This window comes from Spodoptera frugiperda, chromosome 3, assembly GCF_023101765.2.
Source record: "Spodoptera frugiperda isolate SF20-4 chromosome 3, AGI-APGP_CSIRO_Sfru_2.0, whole genome shotgun sequence".
In the NCBI taxonomy this organism is placed as follows: domain Eukaryota; kingdom Metazoa; phylum Arthropoda; class Insecta; order Lepidoptera; family Noctuidae; genus Spodoptera; species Spodoptera frugiperda.
Window position 1 is genome coordinate 2,263,910 of NC_064214.1, and position 24,218 is coordinate 2,288,127.

Sequence of the window (24,218 nt, forward strand, 5' to 3'; positions counted from 1 at the left end):
CGGAAAATTAGAAAGAGGTTGTTGTCAATAGTATGTAAACGATTATTTCATAACAATACATAGGTAGGTAACACTTACTAAGTACAAACAGTTAGCATACTGTAAGTATGTATTTCTCAACTACCTAACAGGACGGATGCATGGTTTAAATGGAAAACTAAATATTATGAGGATGTATTTTCATATAAATAATAATATTATTTATACACAATACATTAGATATTTATTTATTACAAAATCTTGTACGGAACATGCAACATGGTATTGTACGGACGCATATAAAGCTATCCTAATCTTGCAATAATCTTCAGTGGATTTTCAATCTTAATTGAAAAGTAATAAAGTTTGAAATCAATTTTCGATAGTCAGTACAATCAGCGAGCGATGTGTCCGGTGTTCGAAATATGAAATGTACGCCTCAGTTGGTCGCGACTGTCCGACGCATAAACGCGTTGTCTAGTACTTTTCGCGCTTGCGTCGGAACGTTCGATTTTTAAATCATTTAACGTAAAATATTTTGTTTTTTTATTGGTGATCTCAGTTCTCTATTTTTAAATTAATGTGAGTATTTTTATATTTCTTTATATTAAGATTAAAAAAAAGAATCAATTTATAATTTTTGTGTTTTGTTATTTAATTATCGAAAAACATTTTATGTATCGTAATCGCAATTTGTATCAAATTATAATATTATAATAATTTTTGGAACAAATACTAGAAAGAAAATATTTTTTTTACGAATATTAAAAGAATAATTTTGTGTTTGTTTTTGAACTACTTTTTAATCTAGTATCTACATATAAGAATTTTATTTCTTTTTTAATTTACATCTGCGTAGCAATGTAAGATTATTTGATAAAGCCACGAAAGATACGGTACTTTCATTATCTATCCATAGATAAAATTATTAATATAGCTTACCAATGTAGCAATCCATCGTCTTGACTAAAATCCGTAAGAATTAACGAAGGAAAGTGATAACCGATGTTAAACCAAAATCTTTGGATCGATCTAGATATTTGACAGAGACAATTTTTGAAGATAAAAATTTAATAAAAAAAAAAATGAATTGGTCTTACAAGTGAACTCTTTAAAGTGTGGGAGAGCCATGCTTCGATACGAATGGGCCGGCTCGAAGAGAGTGATACAGCCCCACCGAAAACCGACGTGAAACAGCTTGCGTTAAGTTGCGATTTTTATCCTTAAATTCCTAACCCCAAAAGGCCGGCAACGCACTTGTAACGCCGCTGGTGTTTTGGGTGTCCATAGGCAGCGGCGATTGCTTATAATCAGGTGATCCGTCAGCTCGTTTACCGGCTTAAACCATAAAAAAGTTATAATTTAGCTCAGTATTTTTTTATCAACCGCTCAATTAATCAACCATTGAACAATCGTATCGCCTTGTGCCGTTAGAATCATAATAACTTATAAAAAACAAAACTAAATAGCTACCAATGGTCTAAATAGTAGGTATAGTCTTCAAACTTATGTGTAGACCACTAAATATGAATTTGTATAACGTTTTTGCCCAATCACAAATTGGGAAAGCAAGAATGCTGTTCACAAAACCATTATTACAGTTAATTCATGCACCTCTATTGTACCCTTTAGAAAATAAAAGACGTGACAGCCCATTAAGTTTTCGCTAAACATTAAAAACTATCTCTAAAAAAATTAACAGATCGGTGTAAATTAACCCAGCATCTATACCTAAGGCGCATCAAAAGAGATGATTCAATGTTTACAATTTCGAATGCATTAACTGTTCACCGGCCTCTAAATGGCCTACTAACACACAGTAACACAATCTTGGCCCTGCCAATAAGAACTTAAAACGAACTTAGTAATTTTGTTAGTAAGTAGAGTGCTTTTTATATGCGTTCGCATTATGTAGAGTGCTTTTTATGTGTATCAGTTTATGTTATTCGTTTATTTATAAGTGTAGTTTAGACATGTCTGTGTGTGTCTCAAAGAGCCATCAGATCACTACAGGTGGGTGGGGCCCAATAGGGATGATGCCTGATCCGGAGCTGCGGACTGCCTAGCGGGTTTACAGGGGCTCCGCCTTGAAAAGTAGGACTAGGAACGGTATGTTTTTAGTCAGTAAGAGTCTGACACTCTCTTTCGCCTGGCCCAGGACGGGAAAAGTGAATGGATGATTATCCCCTTAAAAAAAAAGATTAGACATGTACTTATTGTCTTACTGAGTTCACAATCTTATCTATTAAATACTTTACTAAGTTTCTAATAAGTAAAATTAATTAATAAGCATTAATAGGTAGAATACCTAATTATGATTCAAAACGAACGTACTTTATTATTACAAAAAATATAAATTAAAAACAATTTTATGGTATATCTACAAATACTCTTGATAAAATAAATTCTTATTCAGAATTATAATAAGGTACCTATTTGCTAAAAGTGCATGTGAAATTGTATATTTGTAAACGCATCCACGACAAGACCAGAAACTAGAAAATCTCAGTGTGAAGCAATGTTTAAAAAATGTCACCCAGTCACCTTAGTTTTAATTACTTCAATCTAATTTGCATTTGAATTTAGAACAGCTTAAATAATATTCTATTTTCTAAAATATAATCTTCGACAAAATGTCAGAAGCAAACATTAAGTGCCAGTAACAAAAGCATCTTTCAATTTTATGGGTACCTATTTTCAAATTAGTTTTGGAACACATTAAATTACTGGGTTGAAAAAGAAAATAACAATACAACTCTTGTTATTATTATATTTAGAAGCCATTTGCGTGCTTCGCTATAATTTAAAAAGAGAATATACCTACGACATGCGTTACATTGTACGTACTTTCTATTTTGACTTACTAGTACTTATTCGTTGACTGCCTTGTTGGTCGAGTGGTCGCAAGTGAGATTGATTACAAGGAGTCTCGGGTTCGATTCCCGGGTCGGGCAAAGTATTGCTAAGCTTTTTTCGGTTTTTCGAAAATTGTTTCATATACTCAATTTTAGACCAAACAAGAAATTGTATTATAGAAAAAAGTGAGATCACTTCAAAATCATCCACTAAAAATAAAAAATTAAACATATTTTATTTTTGTTCTAGATATAAAATGTATTTCTATTTATGTCTATTATTATTTCGTTTGCATCAGATTTTATTATACTTACTTATTTTTATTTCTGGTTTTGATTGTATCAAGAGGTTCAACATACAAGTATTCAAATATGAATGTGGCATTAAAAGTGTACGAATAAAAAATAAAAATAAGTTGAAATAATTTACGTTCCGTCATGAATTTATATAAAATAACATTTATATTTTTTGGTCAACTTTAGCATTTCCGTAAGTAAATAAGATGCATAAGGCTAAGCGAGATAAATTATAAATACAAGGTTAAATAATGTTATTTGGTTTCTCGAAACTTCCATTATCAAAGTAATGTCATTGACTATGGATTTGCTAACCTCGCAATGTTAGATATGAAATTAAATTAATTTTGTAGATAAGCTACAAAAGAGCACATTTACACGTCTAAATTATTATAAAAAAAGAATTTAGATGAAGTCGCCATTTCCTGGCGGACTACTCTGAGAAGAAATGCCAAAATAAACTCAGAGGTCATTGTCTCTTTTAAAGTCTAGACAATATTTGAAAAAAGAAATGTACGAGAACCGTGCAAGTTCATTCTATCGTTCTTTTGAGGAAAGAACCACAACAGTTTGAACGGACCCGATCTGATAGCAGTACGCATATGTCGATTTATAGGTAGGCATAAAAAATGATTAGCGATCAGACATTCGCCATTAGAAAAGTATTTTTTGAGTGGTGAAAATCATCCAATGACTTTTCCCGCCTTGGGTGAGACGAGAGGGAGTGTCAGACTCTTACTGACTAAAAACCACCCCGTTCCTTCTCCTGCTTTGAACCGTAGCCCTGGTAACCTGTTACATTGTTCCCATTTTTTTCATCTTTTGTTGGTATCAAAACAAAGAAAGCAACTTAATAATTTTCTCGTTTTCATTTTGATTTCTTTAATAATTATTAAAGAAAATCGTGATCATTTTTATATAAAACCACCTAATACACTCTCCTTCTATCCATTAATTAGTATTCAACTCTATCGCCACTAAGCCGTGATTAAATTAATTAATACAGCATGCAATAAACCTCAATTAATACATTATTTAATATCCCATAATTATCAACCTAAATATTTAGCTGCTAGCCTTCAAATTTAATAAATGTACACTGATCGTATTGTAAGGAAACACCTTTTTATCCCCGAAGGGGTAGGCAGAGATGCAAATTACGGCACATAATGCTAGTTGCATTATGTGCCGTAATTTGCATCTCTGCAATGTACACATGTAATAGAGGGTGAGCCTATTGCTATATATTGGACACAATTCCAGACTCCGTGTCACTACTGAGTTTCAACTGTTTACACTGATCTACCATAATAGTTCCTTTAAATCTAATTAATCATGACATAATTTACTTCATGAGTGTAACATGAAGCGACGCAGCAGCGTAGCAAACGATTCGTAGTGTAGTGTATTCGTAGACGGATTACAGCATAATTGCTACGTAGTAAATAATATTATGTCGTAGCATTGCAGTCTCTACACATCAAAGTTATTGTAGCAAATGTTGTGTAGCAACGTAACGTAAGATAATTATGGTGTAGTGTAGTATCGTACTCCCGTAGTATTGTCGTACACATCGTCTAAGCTACATTTAGATCAGACAATAGTGGCGTAGTAATCTTATGACATAAATGTTATTACACTAATATTATAAATGTGAAAGTTTGTTTAGATATTTGGATGTTTGTCCGTCAACCACGCTAAAACTACTGAACGAATTTTGATGAAGTTTGGTATACAGACAGGATATGAGGTGACTTGGGTGATACTCGACGATGACTCTTTATACCATGAGAACGCGGGCGAAGCCACTAACAGAAACTAGTTCCTAATAAAATGAGTAACCTTTAACCATTGTATTAAAAAGTTTATCATATTATCAGTCATAAGACGTCCACGTCTACTACTTATAATTTGCTTCTCAAGTGACTTTCAGATCCGTCAATTAAAAGTGACCCAATGCAACCTTGATACTCGTATATTGCAATAACCCTAAAACTAGTTAGTTTCCTTTAAAACTTGCTTCCGATTAAAATTATTTACTTCTAACGGATATAGGCTTGTCGCGGCTCAGATTTGAATAAATGCCTTGATTAAACAGCTAAGGCAATACATGTAGAGTTACCCCATTTAAGGTAAAGTATAGTATAGGTAAGGTTTATGTGACTTTTTGGTAATGTAAATAGAGACGCTAGGTACACTAAAAAAATGACGTGAAACTGTTGTTGTGTTTCGTCGTGTGAGTGAGGTTACTACAGCCCCGTTTTGGGGAAAGGTTCCCTAAAAGGCGGGTAACGAATTTATAAGTTCTTTATTAGGCTTAAGTACAAAATATCGTTAATTGCATTGTTTTTATATATTTTAACTGTATTAATTTTGGTAATGTGGTGCATGACACACGACCCCGTGCCTTTATCTTGATTTTTATTACCTAATGTTTGTGTTTATTCTGTTGACGTGCCTTATTAATAGTAATAAATAAATAAATGAATAAATAACTTGATGTCCATTGAAGGCGCTGATTACTTACCATCAGGCGATCTGTAGCCATAAGCTCTTTTGTCCCCCCTATCCAAGAATGTAGCGAATGAGTAGATAGTAGTTCCATCGTTTTTAACTAGTGTTGTGTGTGTTGAATGTAGGTAATTAGTTTCCTTAGTTAATGATTGTAAATATTGTCCATAAGTGACAAGAGTGAACTTAAATAAATAAATCTGACTTCGCGCATTGTTATGCCAATATTGATAAATGTTTAACACGATTTCCATGCAAATAAAAAAACGGTAAAGTGTGGGTCGAATTGCCGGAGTTCCGCAGGTACTACATTATTAAGTAACTTTGAAAATTTAACAAGTATTCTTATGCGTTAGATAAATGGATATAAGTAGAACTTGTACATGTTAATTGACCAATTTCATTGTTTACTTTGAGATAATTATATTATAAACGTCAAAAATATATAAAATCAAAAATAACATTCGGTATTCCTTATTTCCTTACATTGCAATGGTTTTTAGCCATTCCTAGTAAAACTAGTGAGTAACTCACTTAATATAAAGTTAAAAGTAGATGTTTTTTTTTTTTTTTTTGAGGGAGGAAAATCATCCGTTTACTTCGCCTTGGGCGAGGCGAGATGGGGTATTAGACTCTTTAATAAAAACTACCCCGTTCCTACTCCTGCTTTTCGAGCCGGAGCCCCGGTAACGGAACATTTTCTGCTAGTTAGTAAAAAATATCGTCGTCTTACTACGGAACTCTAACTAGAGAAGCGTCAAGTTTGTTGTGATTAAAACGACGGAAATCCCTAATGAGTGACTAATATTGACTTATTGACCTCCGTCAAGGGTAACCGAGGGTCCATAATATTTGTCAAGACGAAAATAGAAACGACTCGATGTATTAAATAATAATAATATGAGCAGTCATCGTTATAAATCTTCCGATCGATTTCGATCATGGTCGCTAGCCTATAGTGCACAAGTGCTTGCCTAAAAACAGGTGCTCTCTCTGTTTCCCCAATCTCTGAATCCGAAGCGACGGCAGACCAACGGCTTTACGTGCTTTCCGAGCCATGAGAACTTCCTGACACCACCACCGGGCTAATAATTGTCATTTTACTCAGAAAATGCCATTATCACTTTTTGGCCTAGGTTTAGGTGTTACATGTATGAACTAAATTTTAGACCTAAGCACAAATTAGGTAGGACTTTTTTAAGGCAGCAACATTATTCAATGACATTTTCCGCTTTGGGCGAGGCGAGAGGGGGTTTCAAACTCTTACTGACTAAAGACCACCCCGTTTCAACCGCCGAATTCCGCTCGAATAGTTCCTACTATTCGTACTATTCGGAACTACTATTTCTACTACGGTTACTACTATTCGTACTATTCGGAACTATTGGAGCGGAGCCCCGGTAACCCGCTAGGCAGTCCGCAACTCCAGAATTAGGGAGGACTTAATAACTAAATATTTCAAAGTAAGTTTTAGTGAATACAGTGTCTAGGTATACAATACACATATGTGTTCACCTTTGAACTCTGTAACATATTCGTACAATTATTTTAAACACCGACTTGCAACAGACGTAATAACATCAATTTGTTCTTTTGCAATAGTTTTGAATATTGTTTCATAATGATTGGTTACAATTTTATTCTATCAGTGAAATATTTGAAAGATTTTGAGATTACACGAAATTCATTTCAAATTAATTTTCATAGTACTAACGGATGAAACCGCGCGGAAGTAGATAGTTATTTATGTATATAATATTATTCAAGGACAAAGCTTGATAAAAATAATCCATACATTAAATCTTAACGTAACTAATAAACCGAATGCATCGTTTTAAGTTAACCAGCCTTGGTATTGGTAAACGTTGTTTCAATGTGAAATCAGTTATTTAACCTTGGTTTCAGAAGTTAGATTAGGCATTATTTTAATTGCAGCGCGAAAATTCGCATCGGCATAATTTAACCGTTGTATAAAAATAACCTTTACGTCGTGGTGGCCCGGAGGTTTAAGACGCCCGTTCCTGATATATGAGGACGCGGTTTCGAAACCTACCAACGGCAAGTACCTACCAATGTGACATTTTCCTAGTCATATATACTTTCTAAGATTGTCTAGACAGCGGTAAACGGTGGTGGAACATCATGAGGAAACCTGGGCTTATAATTACTTATTATAAGTTTGAAATCGCCAACCCGCATTGAGCAAGCGTGGGGATTAATGCTCAAACCTTCTCCGTGTGAGAAGAGGCCTTTGGTCAGCAGTGGACACTTATAAACTGTTAATCTGCGTTGCTAGCCCCTACTCTTTTCGTAAGTTAATTAAGTCTTAAGTCGTTTTAAGTGTGGGAGAGCCATGCTTCGGCACGAATGGGCAGTCTCGACCGGAGTGATACCACGGCCTCACAGAAAACCGACGTGAAACAACGCTTGCGTTGTGTTTCGTTGTGTGAGTGAGGTTACCGGAGGCCCAATTCCTCCCTTCCCAATCTTACCAATCCCCGATTCCCGAACAACAACCCTTAAATTCCTAACCCCCAAAAAGCCGGCAAAGCGCTTGTAACGCCTCTGGTGTTTCAAGTGTCCATGGGCGGCGGCGATTACTTACCATCAGGTGATACGTCTGCTCGTCTAACCGGCGTGTTTCATAAAAAAAAGTGTCGTGAGATCTTACTGGTATTCATTTGAATTATATACTGGGTAGATATTCTAGACTAGATAAAACCAGTTACTAAGACATAAAAATCTTAAAAATTGATCTTAAATGTTCTTTTCAGGCTTTATTTATTATGTCACTAATTAAGTATCTATTTTATTTTTGCATCCACACTAGTTTTTTCTAATGTCATGAGATCATTGCCAAAAGTTACATGTTGTTGTGAAATACATAGATATTATGCTAATCAAGACTGCATTTTTTATTGTTTTTATAGGTAGACAGGTAATATAACTATTTTCTATTTTATCGATATATCCATTTATTTTCTACTTTTGGCGATCTGATTTCCATATTTTTATTATTGCTTATTATTATGTTACACTATTCATTTTTTAAAAGCATAAACTGTCGAAAGAAAATCGTTGAAATCCTCCACTAAGTGTCGGACATTAATGACCTACGTGGCGGTTAACGTGTTAAAGTAAGTTTGACCTACTGTGCTTAGTAAATAAGTTGAATGTCATAAAGGTTTCTAATTTGTGGTGATCTCATGACCATCACTCAATTATATTTAAATTATGACAGTACTCGCTAATCTGTGCATATTACAATTAGTTTCCTACTTCATATATTCTCAGTAGAATTGAGTACGGAATGCAATTTTAATCATAATTTTATGAAACCATTACAAAAATAACCAAACATATTTTACTGTTTTGTATTTTTTAAAGACAGTGTCCTACATACAAGAATCTTCATAATAATTAAATAATCAATTTCATTGTTTTGCGTATTTTTTTAAAGTCAGTTTCATGCACCCAAAAGCTTTCACCTAAAAGATCAAGCTTCACCCAGTTTCAGTCCTAATATAATAATCCTGCTTATGATTCTCCATTTTAAAACTATATGTAAATCGGACCAGCAGTTTTTGAGATCTTCGCGTTTACACAGACACACGTTGCGGAAACTAGTTTTAAAATATGTGATACATCGGTATATGTCAGTTGCATAGGTGTAGGATGTAGACAGTGTTTTAGCCTTGCGAGTAACATAGTGACAACGACCGGTTAGCAATACTTTCGAATTAAATTAGTACTATCGAAAGATATATTGGGACAGTTACCTCTGGCGCTCTTATAACTTACCATGTATCAACCAATGTAGGACAAATTTTCGATTCACTCTTTAAACATTTTATGATTTTTTTTCGAAAATCTCTCAGTGGAGGCACGGAGTCTGGAAATGTGCCCGGTATATGGCAATAGGCTCACCACCTATTACATAGGACTTACAACATAAATTGTGAAATGTGGGTGTACATTGGCATTATGTGCCATAATGTGCATCTCTGCCTATCCTTTCGGGGATAAAAGGCGTGACGTTATAAAAAAAATGTTTGGGGCAAACAGTCCCTTTTTTGATTATACACGTGTGTGTATAACCTTGCTCTACTGCCTCTATTATTCATGGTCTAAATCTCAGTTAGTAGTTTTTAAGGCTCGCATCTTGCTACCAGGGGATTACCAGCGAGTCCCTAAGCCACGGCACGGAGCAAGAGTATGAACGGGGTGGTTTTTAGTCAGTAAGAGTCTGACACTTCCTCTCGCCTAGAGGGAGAAGGCATTTAATGACTTTCCCCCCTAAAAAAGGTACTTACAAAAATAAAAGAACTTCATATCTTTCAAAGTCAAAGCATTTATTTCAATTAATCCTAAATTAGGCGCTTTTGAAACGTCAAATTGAATTGTCCGTCAGTGAAGCTAGGCTGCTTTAGCATTTGATACGGCAAATACATCGGTAATATGCCCGTATTGCCTAGTAACGTTTAAATTATTATAAAATGTTTGTATTCGTATCGCGCGCGAGGTCTCACGCTACCCACGTAGGATACAATGCCAACTATTAATCTTTCGTGAACTTGGTCTTCCACTGCGTGTTGGAATGAGGTTATAGAGGTATTTAGGTATACTTCATATGAGCCTGACTGCTTCGTTGGCCTAGTGGTCGCCTTTTATCCCCGAAGGGGTAGGCAAAGATGCACATTACGGCACGTAATGCCTCTGTACGATGTGCACCCACTTTTCACCATTTGTGTTATAAGACCCATGTAATACCCTATTGCATATACTTAGTCGTACTACTGGGCACAAGTCCAGACCCTATTTGCTACTACTGAGAAATTTTCGAAAAACCGAAACGGCCCTGTAATCCTGACCCGGACACCGAACCCGAGACCCCTTATCCGGCAGTCGCACTTGTAACCAATCTACCAACAAGGGAGTAAATAGTACGAGTATCATATAAACCAGTCGTACTGTCTATACATCTCCACCTAATAGCAAGTCAGCAAATAATATTTTTAATAGGAAGCAATAACTTATAGATGTAGGAAGATGAACAATTATACGTATTTTGCTAAAAACAAGTTATATAAAACCCGTTATATTACATAATAACTCTAACTAATTAAACCAATCATATACTTAATTTCAGGAACTCAAAAATAACTGGTTATGATAAAAAATATACCTTATGTCATGGCAGTTTGATTCGATTTTAATTTCTGCAAACAAAAAACTTAGTAAGGTACATACCTAATGACGTATTTCCAAAACACAGTTTTACACGTGGAAGGAATCTATATATTAATACGTGATACAAAAACTTTCGGAACCTTTTTACGTAAATTGCGCGGACGTAGGAGCATAAAATTTGGTACACTTATAGTTTATGGGTAAGAGAAGTGAAAAATGCTAATATTTTTCAAAAATAATGCTTATAAAGTACATTAAATCAATAAATAAAACATTACACACACATGCATAGTATCTGATCGTATTTGACAAAACGTCAAAATCAATAGACATTGCGATGATATTCTGACGTCTCATATGCAGTGGCGTAGCGTAGTGGGGGCGGCAGGGGCGGCCGCCCCGGGCGGCACTTTTTAGGGGGCGGCAAATTTTAAACAATAAATAATAAAAAAATTATATTTTATATTTTTTTCGCAACTAGAGATCGGAGAAAGTAGTGATAGTCGGGATGGAACCTTTAACGAGTGGTCCTGCCCCGAGAGGGAACCTTTAGATAGAGTCGACTGTACAAATTTGGACCGATTAAAATGAGCTTACTTGAAAATGGGCCTTGGTCCATCCGATCCCTAAACAAAAACCGGCCAAGTGCGAGTCGGACTCGCCCATGAAGGATTCCGTAACAGCAAGTATATATAGCATAATATAAAAGTTGTAAAATAACTTGGTTTTACATAGTGTTTGTATGAACGACAAAGTTATATTTGCGGTTCTTGAAAATGTTTTATTTCTTAAAAACTAATTATGATATCTGGTTTAAACCAATTCTCGTTGTTAGTTTCTATTGAAATCTACAGCATATATTTATTTTTGTTTTCTCCTTTAAAATAAGAGACACTCATTTTTCCACTTTAGAAGCGTCTAACTTTCAAACGGTTAATTTTGACGAAAAATGGTTTTAAGAACCTTAATGTCTTTTTTAAAGACCTATCCATAGACACCCATTATGGATATGTTAGTTGAAATTTTTTTTTTGAATCAGTTCCATGTATGGAGTGCCCCCTTTTAATTTTTAAATTTATTAATTTTTATTCTAAATTCGAATAGCGGTTACTGAAATACATCAACCTACAAAGTTTCAACTATGTAGGCCCAACAGTTTCGGAAATAAATGGCTGTGACATACGGACGGACGGGCGGACGGACAGACAGACAGACAGACAGACATGACGAATCTATAAGGGTTCTGTTTTTTGCCATTTAGCTATGGAACCCTAAATAGGCGATAGAACAAATCCGTCCAACTACAGAGCGATAGCCATAACTTCCCTCTTCTCGAAAATAATGGAATCCATTATTAACTGCCCGCTCTTGCGGTACCTAGAGGATCACCAGCTACTCAGTGACCAGCAATACGGTTTTCGTAAAGGTCGATGGGCTGGGGATCTTCTGGTTTACCTGACACACCGTTGGGCACAGGCGATCGAATCTAAGGGGAAGCGTTGGTAGTTAGCTTGGACGTGGCGAAAGCCTTCGACCGGGTTTGGCATAAAGCGCTTCTTTCGAAGCTTTCTTCCTATGGTCTTCCCGAGAAATTGTGCGAATGGGTCTACTGCTTCCTTGCAGACAGAAGCATTAAGGTCGTTGTCGACGGGGAATGCTCCGACTCTCTGTCTGTAAACGCAGGTGTCCCTCATTGCTGCGTGCTATCACCTACATTGTTCCTACTCCATATCAATGATATGTTGCAAATCAGCGGCTTTCATTGTTATGCGGATGACAGTACAGGTGATGCCTATTATACCGGCCGCGCTAAAATTTCTCGGGAAAATGTCATCGAGAACCGAAACAGACATGTGTCTGAAATCGAGACTTCTTTGCGGAGAATCTCAGATTGGGGTGAACTTAATTTGTTCCAGTTTAACTCTACTAAGACACAGGTCGGCGTGTATAGCCCGGTATTAGAATTGGGATACTTGGCATCAACATTTCGAGCGACGTCCATATCCGTGGCCATCTAGAGGATAAGGCTAAATTATCCTCGAAAAAGCTTGGTGTGCTCAACAGATCAAGGCAGTATTTCACTCCAGCCCATCACCTCCTTCTATATAAGGCGCAGGTTCGGCCCCATATGGAATACTAGTCTCATCTGTGGGCGGGGGCACCCCAGTACCAGGTTCATCCTCTGGACCGCGTTCAGCGGCGTGCGAATCGGATTGTTGAGTGGCAGGAAATTTAAAACCGACTTGACACTTTGGCAATGCGTAGAGATGTAGCTTCGTTGTACATTATATCGCCTATACCACGGGGAGTGCCCTGATTCATGACTGTTCTCGCCGAAAAGTTATCTATTATGAATGTATGTAATGTGTACATTAAATTAAAATACCTAAATAAGGGGGCGGCAAAATTGTCTTCCGCCCCGGGCGGCCGACACTCACGCTACGCCACTGCTCATATGAATAGAGTTTTATAAAAGAGTTTGTTTGAGTTTGAGTTAAATAAAAATTATCCTTGAACGTATGTTAAGTGGTATTGTAAATTAAATCGTATATGGTCGAATTTCGGCCACTAGGCGACCACTAGTATACTTAATTTCAGGAACTCAAAAATAACTGGTTATGATAAAAATTATACCTTATGTCATGGCAGTTTGATTCGATTTTAATTTCTGCAAACAAAAAACTTAGTAAGGTACATACCTAATGACGTATTTCCAAAACACAGTTTTACACGTGGAAGGAATAATAATTAAAATACGTAATTAACTGTATAACAAACTAAAAACACATAAAACTAACCTTTGCCCGTGAATCTTTTGAATTCATCTAAATTCGTCAGTCTCTAGGACTGAATATTAAAAATATATCTATAGTCTCTGTTCTACCCCTCTAAGCGCCTGTTTCACTACTTTCATATAAGTGCCTGATAAACTTATGTGACAGATACTTAGTGCATACAAATTACGTTCTTAATTCAAAGTTATCTGATACATAACGGCTATCCAGACATTGTGAAATAACTGTTAAATATCGTAAGCCTTAATCATCTTCAAAACTAGATCTATTTATGAACAATACCATCAAAAATAGTTCAGTTATTTAGGTTGATAAGCATAATAAACAAACAAAATAAACTTCTTGAAATTCCTTTTTAAACTTTTATAGGAGAATATTGCATATCTAACTTTATATATACATCTATATACATTAGGTACAACAACAGCAAGTATATAAAGGTAACATACAACATTACTACACCACATTATGTGTCTATTATACATAATTTGTAAACAATAGCGCGTGACGTCATCGCACGAAGAACTGATTCTCTCAGAACAATTGATTGATCATAATTTGATGGTTGGTACCTTGGCACACACGACTATACATAACCAATATCTACTGACCGCTGAATGTGAGGAAAGATCATACAAAACGAGACCATGATTAATTGGTTTGTATAGTCTGAGCTGTATAAGGTATCCCACCCAAAACATAAATGTGAAAGGCTGCCAAGTTCGATAATATTGGAATGCTTTGCCTATAAAAGAAGTGAGATCTAAATAAGTACCAAGTTCCATACACAGACCTCAGTTAAAAATGATATAACAAGTTGGCAAGTTTTCACACACTTTGTTATAAACCTACTAAACGCATTGAGTCAAGTATATAATTTTCTATCATATCTAGTTATATCATTTTTAACTGAGGTCTGTGTATGGAACTTGGTACTTATTTAGATCTCACTTCTTTTATAGGCGAAGCATTCCAATATTATCGAACTTGGCAGCCTTTCACATTTATGTTTTGGGTGGGATTTCATTTATTTTTGTAAGGTTTATTTTCTTATTTTACTTTACTTTGACTAAATACAAACCTTCGTAACGAATTTTAGGTCGGTACGACCATTGGAAGATATAGATAATTTTTTTGTTTTAGTTCCTTAGGGGTATGGATTTACACTTTCATTATTTTTAACACCGACTCACACTTGGCCATTTTCATTCATTTCATTTTTTCCTTTACCTTGACCTAAAGACCTACCTCCATGCCAAATTTCAAGTCAATACGACCATTGGAAGTGGTCTAGGTTTTTGATGAGTGAGTGAGTCAGTCAGTCAGTGAGTGTATAGTAAAAATAGCGATTTTCTGACGTCAATATCTCGAGACCCACAATAGGTATATTAATGAAATTTTATATTTTAGATAAGTAAATAGGTCTCGACAGATACTAGAAATTTCATATGCGTAGATAAAATAGATTTTGAGTTATAGGTGGGTCGAACTTGGCCCGAAATGGTTCGTGTAATATAACCCACGGCCGGTGTGTCGGTTTTTTTGCTCGAACTTGGCGGACACACTGCCGTGTGTCTAGATCTACTTACATACTATACACGCAATGGAAGATTATATGCAGCTGTTCAACATAAATATAAATACAATGGAAACAGGATACAATGTTATTGTACTTTTAAACAGTCATTTACTACTTTACCTATTAAGATTTTTTTAAAGGTGGAAAATTATCCAATGACTTATCTCGCCTTGGGCTAGGCGAGAGAGAGTGTCAGACTCTTACTGACTAAAATTTAACACGTTCTTACTCCTGCTTTTCGACCCAGAGCCCTGATAAACCCGTTAGGTAGTCCGCAGCTCCGGATCAGGCGTCAGCCCTATTAGTCCCAATCTGTGGTGGTCTGATGGCTCTGGTTTTACATCATTAAACGTGCGAAAATCAATAATCGATATCAATAAGCTGAATTGAGGTATCTTTGGCCTATTTTACTATCGAAATGGCCCCCTACTCTAATTATTTTCCTTAGTAAGTCTTGTTTTGTTTTGTTACAGAATCATGCCCGAAGTAGATACGAGCAGGGAGCTGGAGGTGTTCAAAGATTGGCTTCATAAGCAGCCTCATTTACCTCATGAAGTCGGTAAGATATCATGTTATTTTTTTGCTACATTTTTAAGCTAGCTCTTTATGGAATATTCCACATTACCAAGTTTTGTCTTAAGTACAGCTTAGGTACCTAGTTTAAAAAATTAACTCAAAAGGAACATTTGTACATCACAAGAAGTTAAAAGTCAATATAAGAGTAATTGCAGACACATGTATCATTAATTGGCCACGACACGGCTGTGGCACGGCATTTTTTGCTTTGAAAATAACACGAAAATGCTGTAAGCACGCTGACAGTGCGCGGACCGAACGCTTTTAGCTTTTTTGTATTGACGACATACGATATAAGATTTAATGTTCAAAATTATAACTTTATTTCTGGGTTGGAGCGGTGCTGTTAAAGTGTGATATGTTGTTTAAGAACTTCAATTAATGACCAAGAAATTACGGATAAATAGAAAATTTCATAGGTATGTGTTTGGCACAAAAACAAATAGAAAAGGTAACCTACATTTTAAGGTAGATAAAGATTCAATATAGAAGAGTGCATGTCTAGTTATTCATACGTGCGTGTCATAGTATACGGCTTATGAAGGCCAGAAGGCCAATGTGAAACAGCTAGAAGCATTTTGATTGATATACAATTTACTAAGATGCTTACGTAAACTCTAAACGCTATCATTCTGTTGAGAAACTTCTCTCGGTTATTGAAATGTAACTATTATGGCATGACCACTGATAGGCCTATTAAGTAAAATGTGGTTAGTTAAACTATCAATTTGTAACGTCACGTAGTGTCTGTAAAAGTGGATCTAAGTAAGTAGATATTTAATTTGTATTAAAGGCATGGCATTAAGTGTGGAAGAGCCATGCTTAGGCATGAATAGGCCGGTTCGACCGGAGTGATACCATGGCCTCACAGAAAACCGACGTGAAACAACGCTTGCGTTGTGTGAGTGAGGTTATCGAAGGCCCAATTACGCCCCTTCCTAATCCGCGATTCCCAAACAAGTCTTAAATTCCTAACCCCCAATAGGCCGGCAACGCATTTGTAACGCCTCTGGTGTTTCAATTGTCCATGGGCAGCGGCGATTGCTTACTATCAGGTGATACGTCTGATCGTTTACGTGCTCGTGTTCCATAAAAAAAATCGTGTTACATGATTTGGTTCATTTGCTCTTAAATCATATTATTTGTGTCACACCTTGTCACATAGTAACACTACTAAACATAAGTATAACTTAATCCACCCACCCACACGGTTCTATGGGTCAAACAGAACCCACCCGAGTTTAATTTAAAACACGTGATCCAATAACTTTTACTACCAAATTCTCCATCAAACACGCTGTTGTTAACTGGTAGAAAATGTAAATAAGTGGTAGATTTATAAATAGCCACTTTTTAGTAGGCAAAGAAGTTTGGGAGTCACGTGTGCCTACTAATATTAACGGCAGAAATCTTTTCGAAAACCTGATATAAGGTCGTTTGGTAGTTGTAAAACTACAAAAAAAAATTCTAGCCTGTTTTACAACTTTGATGTCCTTTCTACGTGAATATTCATAATTATTTAATATATTATTTATTCGTGGTTCCGTGACCATGTCCTTATGTATGTATGTATCTATTTATAATGTCTTTACGTATTTAAATCTTTAAAAGCCTTGATCTTTTGTTTTATATTGGAGTCAGGTTCTGGTCAGCGTACCTGTATTACGTAAATTGAGATGCATTTTTGAGATAAAGTAGGAAGGATAAAAGTTATAACTGCATAACAGAATAAAATCTTAATATTATATTAGTTTTTGGAAACTTGTGTGTTTCGTGTTTGCCTGTTAATAAGTAAGAGATTAGGAAACCAATTCCTTAGGTAGCCGCTGGAGGAAAGTCATGGGATACTTGAATGTTTGTCCGTCAATCACGCTGAAACTACTAAACGGATTTTGATGAAATTTGATTTACAGAATACAGAAAGGGCTGACTTAGGTGAAGATGCTTTTTATCCTACAGGAAATGCGAAGCTGCTGGCAGAAGCTACTAGAAAATAAATATATCCCTTGCCGTAGCAACAAAAATCATGACAGATATAAAAATCTAATTCGCAATAAATAAAAATGAAGAAAGAGGTCAAACAAGGTCTGCTTGTTTACGACCTTCACGTTTAGGTTAGATATTAGATAATATTAAACAGATGATTTGCATATTAAATGAGAACATTGAGATATTAGGAATCATATCATTGTTACATAATAGCTTATAAGGCTAGTAGCTGTGCTCGCAGTTTCAATTTTGCTAAGTGCCTTTTTGGTGAAGTTTTTCCGAAACTATTAATGTTTTCTTTACTTTTCCAAATTCATATATTCCTATACCAACCTATTCCTATCATATCATATATAAGTTGGCTGCTTTGCGAATAGCCTCAAAATCAATAGTTACTTGTCAACACTGAATTTAAGACTCTTTGTAAAAATAGCATATTATATTTTTAAGAAATACTGCTCGGTATACGGTGTGTTTGTATAAAAATCCATTACCTTCAAGCCAGTTCTTAAACATTCGTTGAAAACTCGTTTTAGTATTACGAAAGGGCTTCGATTGCCCTTAGTAAGGTGTACATAGTACCTATATGTATACATACATAGGTAATAGGTACGTACTAACCGTTTCCGATGTGGACGTGGAAAAATGGGTACCTATTCGATAACTGTCCCAAATAAGGCAACTATGTTTTTAAGAAATTTTGGATTAAATTAATACATAGGTAGGTACCGTACAAATTAACAATAATCATGTGATTATTTTCATTACTAGTATTTTGTGTCATTAGTTTAGTTTTTACTCGGTTTAAGAGAATTATCGAGACTTTTACTTAATTTAAATTATCTAACCTTGCTTGGAAACGGAATTGACGTAAATGCCATATATTTACAGCGTTGTAAGATGTTGGCTTTTTATTCAATTTATGCATTACATTTGTATTTACAGCGATAAATCTAAACTGTGCTTAAAACCTTATTTAATACGAAAGACGAATTATTGTTTATTATGTTGGTACTCCATTTAAAACTTTTGCAATTCCATGCCCAGTTCCAGTTTTAGTACTAAGTTAAGACCTAACGTGTTGTAAGCGCAGTTAATATGTATTTTAATTTATAAGAACAGGCTTTACTCGAGATTACTAATAGCCGTAGCAATATAAACCTTGAGGACCAAAAAATATGGTAGATTTTTGCTTAATGTTTTAATGATTTTGGTTACAACATAAATAGTATCATCACGCTAGTTTTGACACATTACGGCACGTAATGTCGCTATACAATGTACATCCACTTTCCACCATTTGTGTTATAAGTCCCATGTAATAGAGGGTGAGCCTATTGCCATATACTGGGCACAATTCCAAACTCGGGGCTACTACTGACAAATTTTCGAAAAGTTGAAAAAAGCCTAGCAATCCTTTGCCCGACACGGGAACCGAACTCGAGACCTCTTATCCGGCTGTCACATTAGCTAATTTGACACAACAACGTGGTACCTAGCTATTAACTCTTTAACATACAATCTTTCGACTGCACTGGTTCTACACCATTGAATTCTTTTGTCGTAACCATAAAAGTAAAAGTCGGTTTGAATTCAATGGGGCAGGGTTATTGACCTCTGCGTACATTTGTAGTCAAAAATTTTGTTATGTACGTAATGTTATGTAGCAACTGTAATGTTGTGACAACTGTCATTATGGCCTTCAGTGAAGTTGATCGTTGGTTTCTTTTGAATAAAGTGGTTTTTATGGGAAACCTTGATAACCTTTTTTTTGTTACGGTCTTTGATGAAATCTATTTATTTATTTAGTGTCACTGTCGCCAACATAAATACAGCAATATTTCATAATAAAAATAACTGTACTGAACTTATTTGTATTTACAATTATAGGTAACCACAGCATGCATATAATTTAAAGTTTACACTAATACAAAAAATCTAAATAAAGTGCGAATAATAACAAAAAATTTATCGAATAACAGGATGAATTGCCAATATCAATGCTAAATAAATCATTTTAGATAGTAATTCAACCGGTGAATGATTATGTTTAAATTAAACTTTGTAATGTTAATGTTAGGTGATTGATCTCATTTCAATTTTTTTTTTTTCTATTTATTGTTTATTGTATTAAGTTTATTTTTTTAATTTTGTTATTGTGATTTAAAGCAGTATATTTCAAAGAAATCTCTTACTTTTAAGTTTTCACTTAATATTAAATTGTTGGTTAACCTATAATTGGCGACTGTATAAGACCAAAACTGATATGTATTTATTACTGTACTTAATATTATGTATACAGAAGCTGTTGGTAAACCTTTATTAATAAATAAATAAATAAATAAATAAATGATTAAGTTGCTATTAGCCCTAATGATAAAACTACTGATTAGATCAGGTAATAATCCTGTAGCCAACCGATCAAAATAGTACAAATACATTTTTTTAATTTTACGTGGAATACATCCACTTCTACTTTACGTGTCTCCGAGAAGACTAGTTACAAAAAATCTTTATCAGTATTAATTTACTTATTGACATGCACGATTACACATCCCTAAAGTATAACTCTTCATGCATATTTGTTAGTGTCTGCTCGGGTCCCCTCAATCACATTATACTCGATATGAATAACTGAATACACTAATATACAGCGTTTAAAATACTAAACACTTCTTTTGTTTGCCATGATACGTGCTGCACACATTAATTTAACATTTATTTTTAGAATAGGCTCTAAAGCTATGTTCATATTGAGTCAATTTTAAAGTATCAGTATAAATAAAGCTTCTTTTTTTAGGCCTCTTTCGATTTTGATTGAAATCGCATTGAGTGTGAATTTGACTTCGGCTTAATAACAGTCTTTAGGTAAGCGAAGTGTCACATAGTTTACACTCCACAAGTCCTGCAAAAAAGGTTATATCACCTTTTTTCACTTTACTCTTTGAAACCCAATGACCTCAGTTAAATAATAGTCTTTGGGTACGTGAAGTATCACATATTCTACCTTCTACAATTCATGAAAGAAAGGTAATACAGATTCACTTTACTCATTGACACCCTAAACTATAAAATTATGAGTATAGCATTTGAGAGCACCCGGAGCTGTGGACTACCTAGTGACCTACCTACCGGGGCTCCGGCTTGGAGAGCAGGAGTAGGAACGGAATGGTTTTTAGTCAGTAAGAGTCTGACACTGTCTCTCACCTCGCCCAAGGCGGGAGAAATCATTGGATGATTTCCCAACCTCGAAAAAACAGCATTTGATACCTACAGCAAGAAATTCAATGGAGCTTAGATAAATATAGGTTCAAGACAATCGATAAAAAGTATTATAACGGGTTGGAAAGAAAAATGTTTTAGTCTTATGTGACTCATAACTTCATAAGTGCAATTTTGTAATAACCTCTGATCTTTCCATTGCAAAATTGCCCTTATGACACACATCTTAAGAGTTGCACACAGGCCCTTTGTCAAGCTATCTTTGGTTTCAATTTTGTCCGTCTGTATGTGTGACTCGGAGACACAATATAACAACGTCTGTTATTTTGAGGCATGTGACGTCATCAGACATATTAGTAGTCAATGCAGGTTAAGTTTTTGTTTTATTTTTTAATAGGCTGTTGCCCGCGACTTCGTCCGCGTTGAATAATTACTTCTGAGACAATTTGGGTCTATGATTTTTTTTCTAAATTTAAAATATTTTTTCTAAAATGTCCGTAGTACATAAGCTACCTGCCAATAAACGTCCCGTCAAAATCGGTCCAGCCATTTCAAAGGTTAGCCAGAACAAACAAACAGACAGAAATTAAAAAAATGCATTTCAGAGATTAGTCAAAACAAACAGACTGTATCTGTATCGTATGAATATTCATATATGCATGCAGTAAGAAGTGGTTATTTTAATATTATGAACAGACACTCCAATTTTATTTATTTTTTTGGTCTAGATAAACAGGTTCCAATGACGCTGTAGACTTGGACCAGATATTGCTCTTAGTTGAAATGTCGCTATTGTTTGTTATTCGATTGAGTTAAGGTAAGAATTAGATAAAAATATTATGTATAGGTATATGTTTGTGCGCGATTACCTCGCGTTTGGCTGAATCGATTTTGATACGGTTTTCAGCATAGTATTTTTGAGACTTAGGAGGTTTTAGGTATATTACCTGACTTTAAAAAATGGAGGTTCGCACTTTAACTTTTGAAGGCGGTTCCCTTTTTTTAATGTTTTATATACAACATAGAATATCACTGTTAGATAAACAATTTTCTTCGCTTTTATTTGCTACCAAACCTACAAACATACGGCACATTACTATCTTAGATCTGTTCACAGTTCACGCTTTCTCCCATAACGTGTAAGTAGAACTCGAAACGGTATTCACAACAAACATCAATACGAGACAAACAAACCATGGGTTCTATACACCTTAACTTACAAGTAGTAAGTTAGGTACTTAGTTGAAGTGTACAGTAAACTTTGCGTATGGTATGACATAGAGACAGTTAATTCACAGAATACATAAAAAAAAATTGGTACCAAATACTTGGTGTCGCATGGTTCTTGATTTTATAAATTATACAAACGTGTCACAACACTACAGGGGTCACTCGCTAATTACGAAACATTTCTTCTGTATTTTAATTCGCATGAAAAATAAAAAAAAATATTGGAAAAATTCATAACTTCGTTCCATGAAAACATGAGTTTAAAAAACCTTTCCCGTATCGTTTGTTATAATATCTAGAAACCGTGCACTTGATATGTATACCCCCTTTTTGTTACACCGTGTATTAACAAACTTACAAACATTCGCATTTACAACTAATATTAGTAAGATACACGGTAGCAACAGAGAAATTTCACGGTTCAAGGAAAACTATATTATAAACAGACACACAAGGCAATGTATAGCAATATTGGTTAAAAGGTCAGCCATTGCGTAGTCTCCCCCCCTCTCTTATAACCATCTTGACTCCATCACTGGTTGACCTCAAATTCTACCTAAATGGTATTAAAAATTAAAAAGTTAAGGTGACTTCGTTGTATCAATAAATATAGGTATGTATTGACCTGACTTAATATTTATGTAGGTCTCTTTGATTGTTTACTTGAGTACTTCACAGATATACAATATAATAATATATAATAATAATGTATAATAATATGGATATAAATACCGTATGGGGAAACCTCTTATGACTTAATTTAAACTACATATTTTTTATCATCTTGACTGGCAAGATACGAAAAATTTGCAAAATAGGTCAAGTTAGGCCAAAAAGTGATTTTTTTTCTTTAAACCAATTTGAACGTTCTTTACAAATACTGCATTACAACAGCCGCGACTCATGTCCGTAATATTCCTAGACAACCTACTCTTCTATGATTAAGGTACATGGAACTGTTCACACGGAATTTAACACTTGATTTATTTTGTTTGAAAATTTTGTAATTTTCAGTTTTCTTTGAAATAGTATAATTTAGTTGTATTATGCTTCTGTGGACGAGTGCTACTTGTAGTTTCATTTAAGTCATGTGTGTGATCTCCTTACTGAATGTATGTAATAATTGAACAATCACGAATGTACATACATGTGCATATTCGTGGTTTTTCAATTAGAAAGATGTATAATGTTTACTGACATAATGACGTGTAAGTGCAACAGATTATTTTTTTATTAAATAGCAGGTTTATGATGTTAATTTGCCTGGTATGAGTTATGCTTACTAGACAGTCTCGTTCATAAATCAAAACATATTCTCTGGATCAGAAAGTAATTCTGCCATATATCTGTTCTTTCACTCTCAATGTTCACTTGGGTGATAGGATACTTTTATCCCATCGGAACATGGACGAAGCCGTTGGCAGAAGCTAGTTGTTTTTAAATGGAAAATTATATCGATAAACCCAAAGGCTTTGCAGACGTCATTCGACAATAATCATGGTTTCTAATTGCCACTCTGTCTGCTTACAAAGTACAGCGATTAAGTTATTTTTAACCATTCGGTCTTCCCCATCATTTTAAGATAATATGATGACCATCCCAAAATACTTTTTATGTGGATAAACCCATGTTCCAAACACCTACATTTACGTCAATTGAGATGTAACAAAACATATTTTTTACGAAACTTTGTTTCATAACATTTTTTATGTCTAACTAACTGATACATGCGGCTTCGCTCGCGTGGATTATGGATTAAGTGGTCTTAGTTACTCCTAAGTACATCGGATATCTGCCAATAAAAATTGTGTCAAAATCGGTCTAGCCATTTCAGAGTTTAGTCAGAACAGACAAAAATTGTAAAAAAGTAATTTAGGTGTATCTATGGAACGTATAGCAATAATTAGGTAGTGTCATGTAGTAAAAAGGTTATTACAATTTTTACGGTTTATTACGGTTATTTCAATATTACAAACAGACCATCGAATTTTACTT

General features: G+C 34.8%; 1 protein-coding gene across 1 annotated transcript in view; it reads left to right on the forward strand.

Moving 5' to 3' along the window:
• The first annotated feature begins 400 nt into the window (after nt 1-400).
• LOC118274288 (alpha-tocopherol transfer protein-like) overlaps nt 401-24,218 on the forward strand; it is a 30,121-nt gene continuing 6,303 nt past the window's right edge. Inside the window, exons 1-2 of the mRNA XM_035591750.2 lie at nt 401-561; nt 15,680-15,765. Of these exons, the coding sequence (XP_035447643.1) occupies nt 15,684-15,765 (82 nt within the window). The 5' untranslated portion in view covers nt 401-561; nt 15,680-15,683. The remainder of the gene's footprint in view (nt 562-15,679; nt 15,766-24,218) is intronic.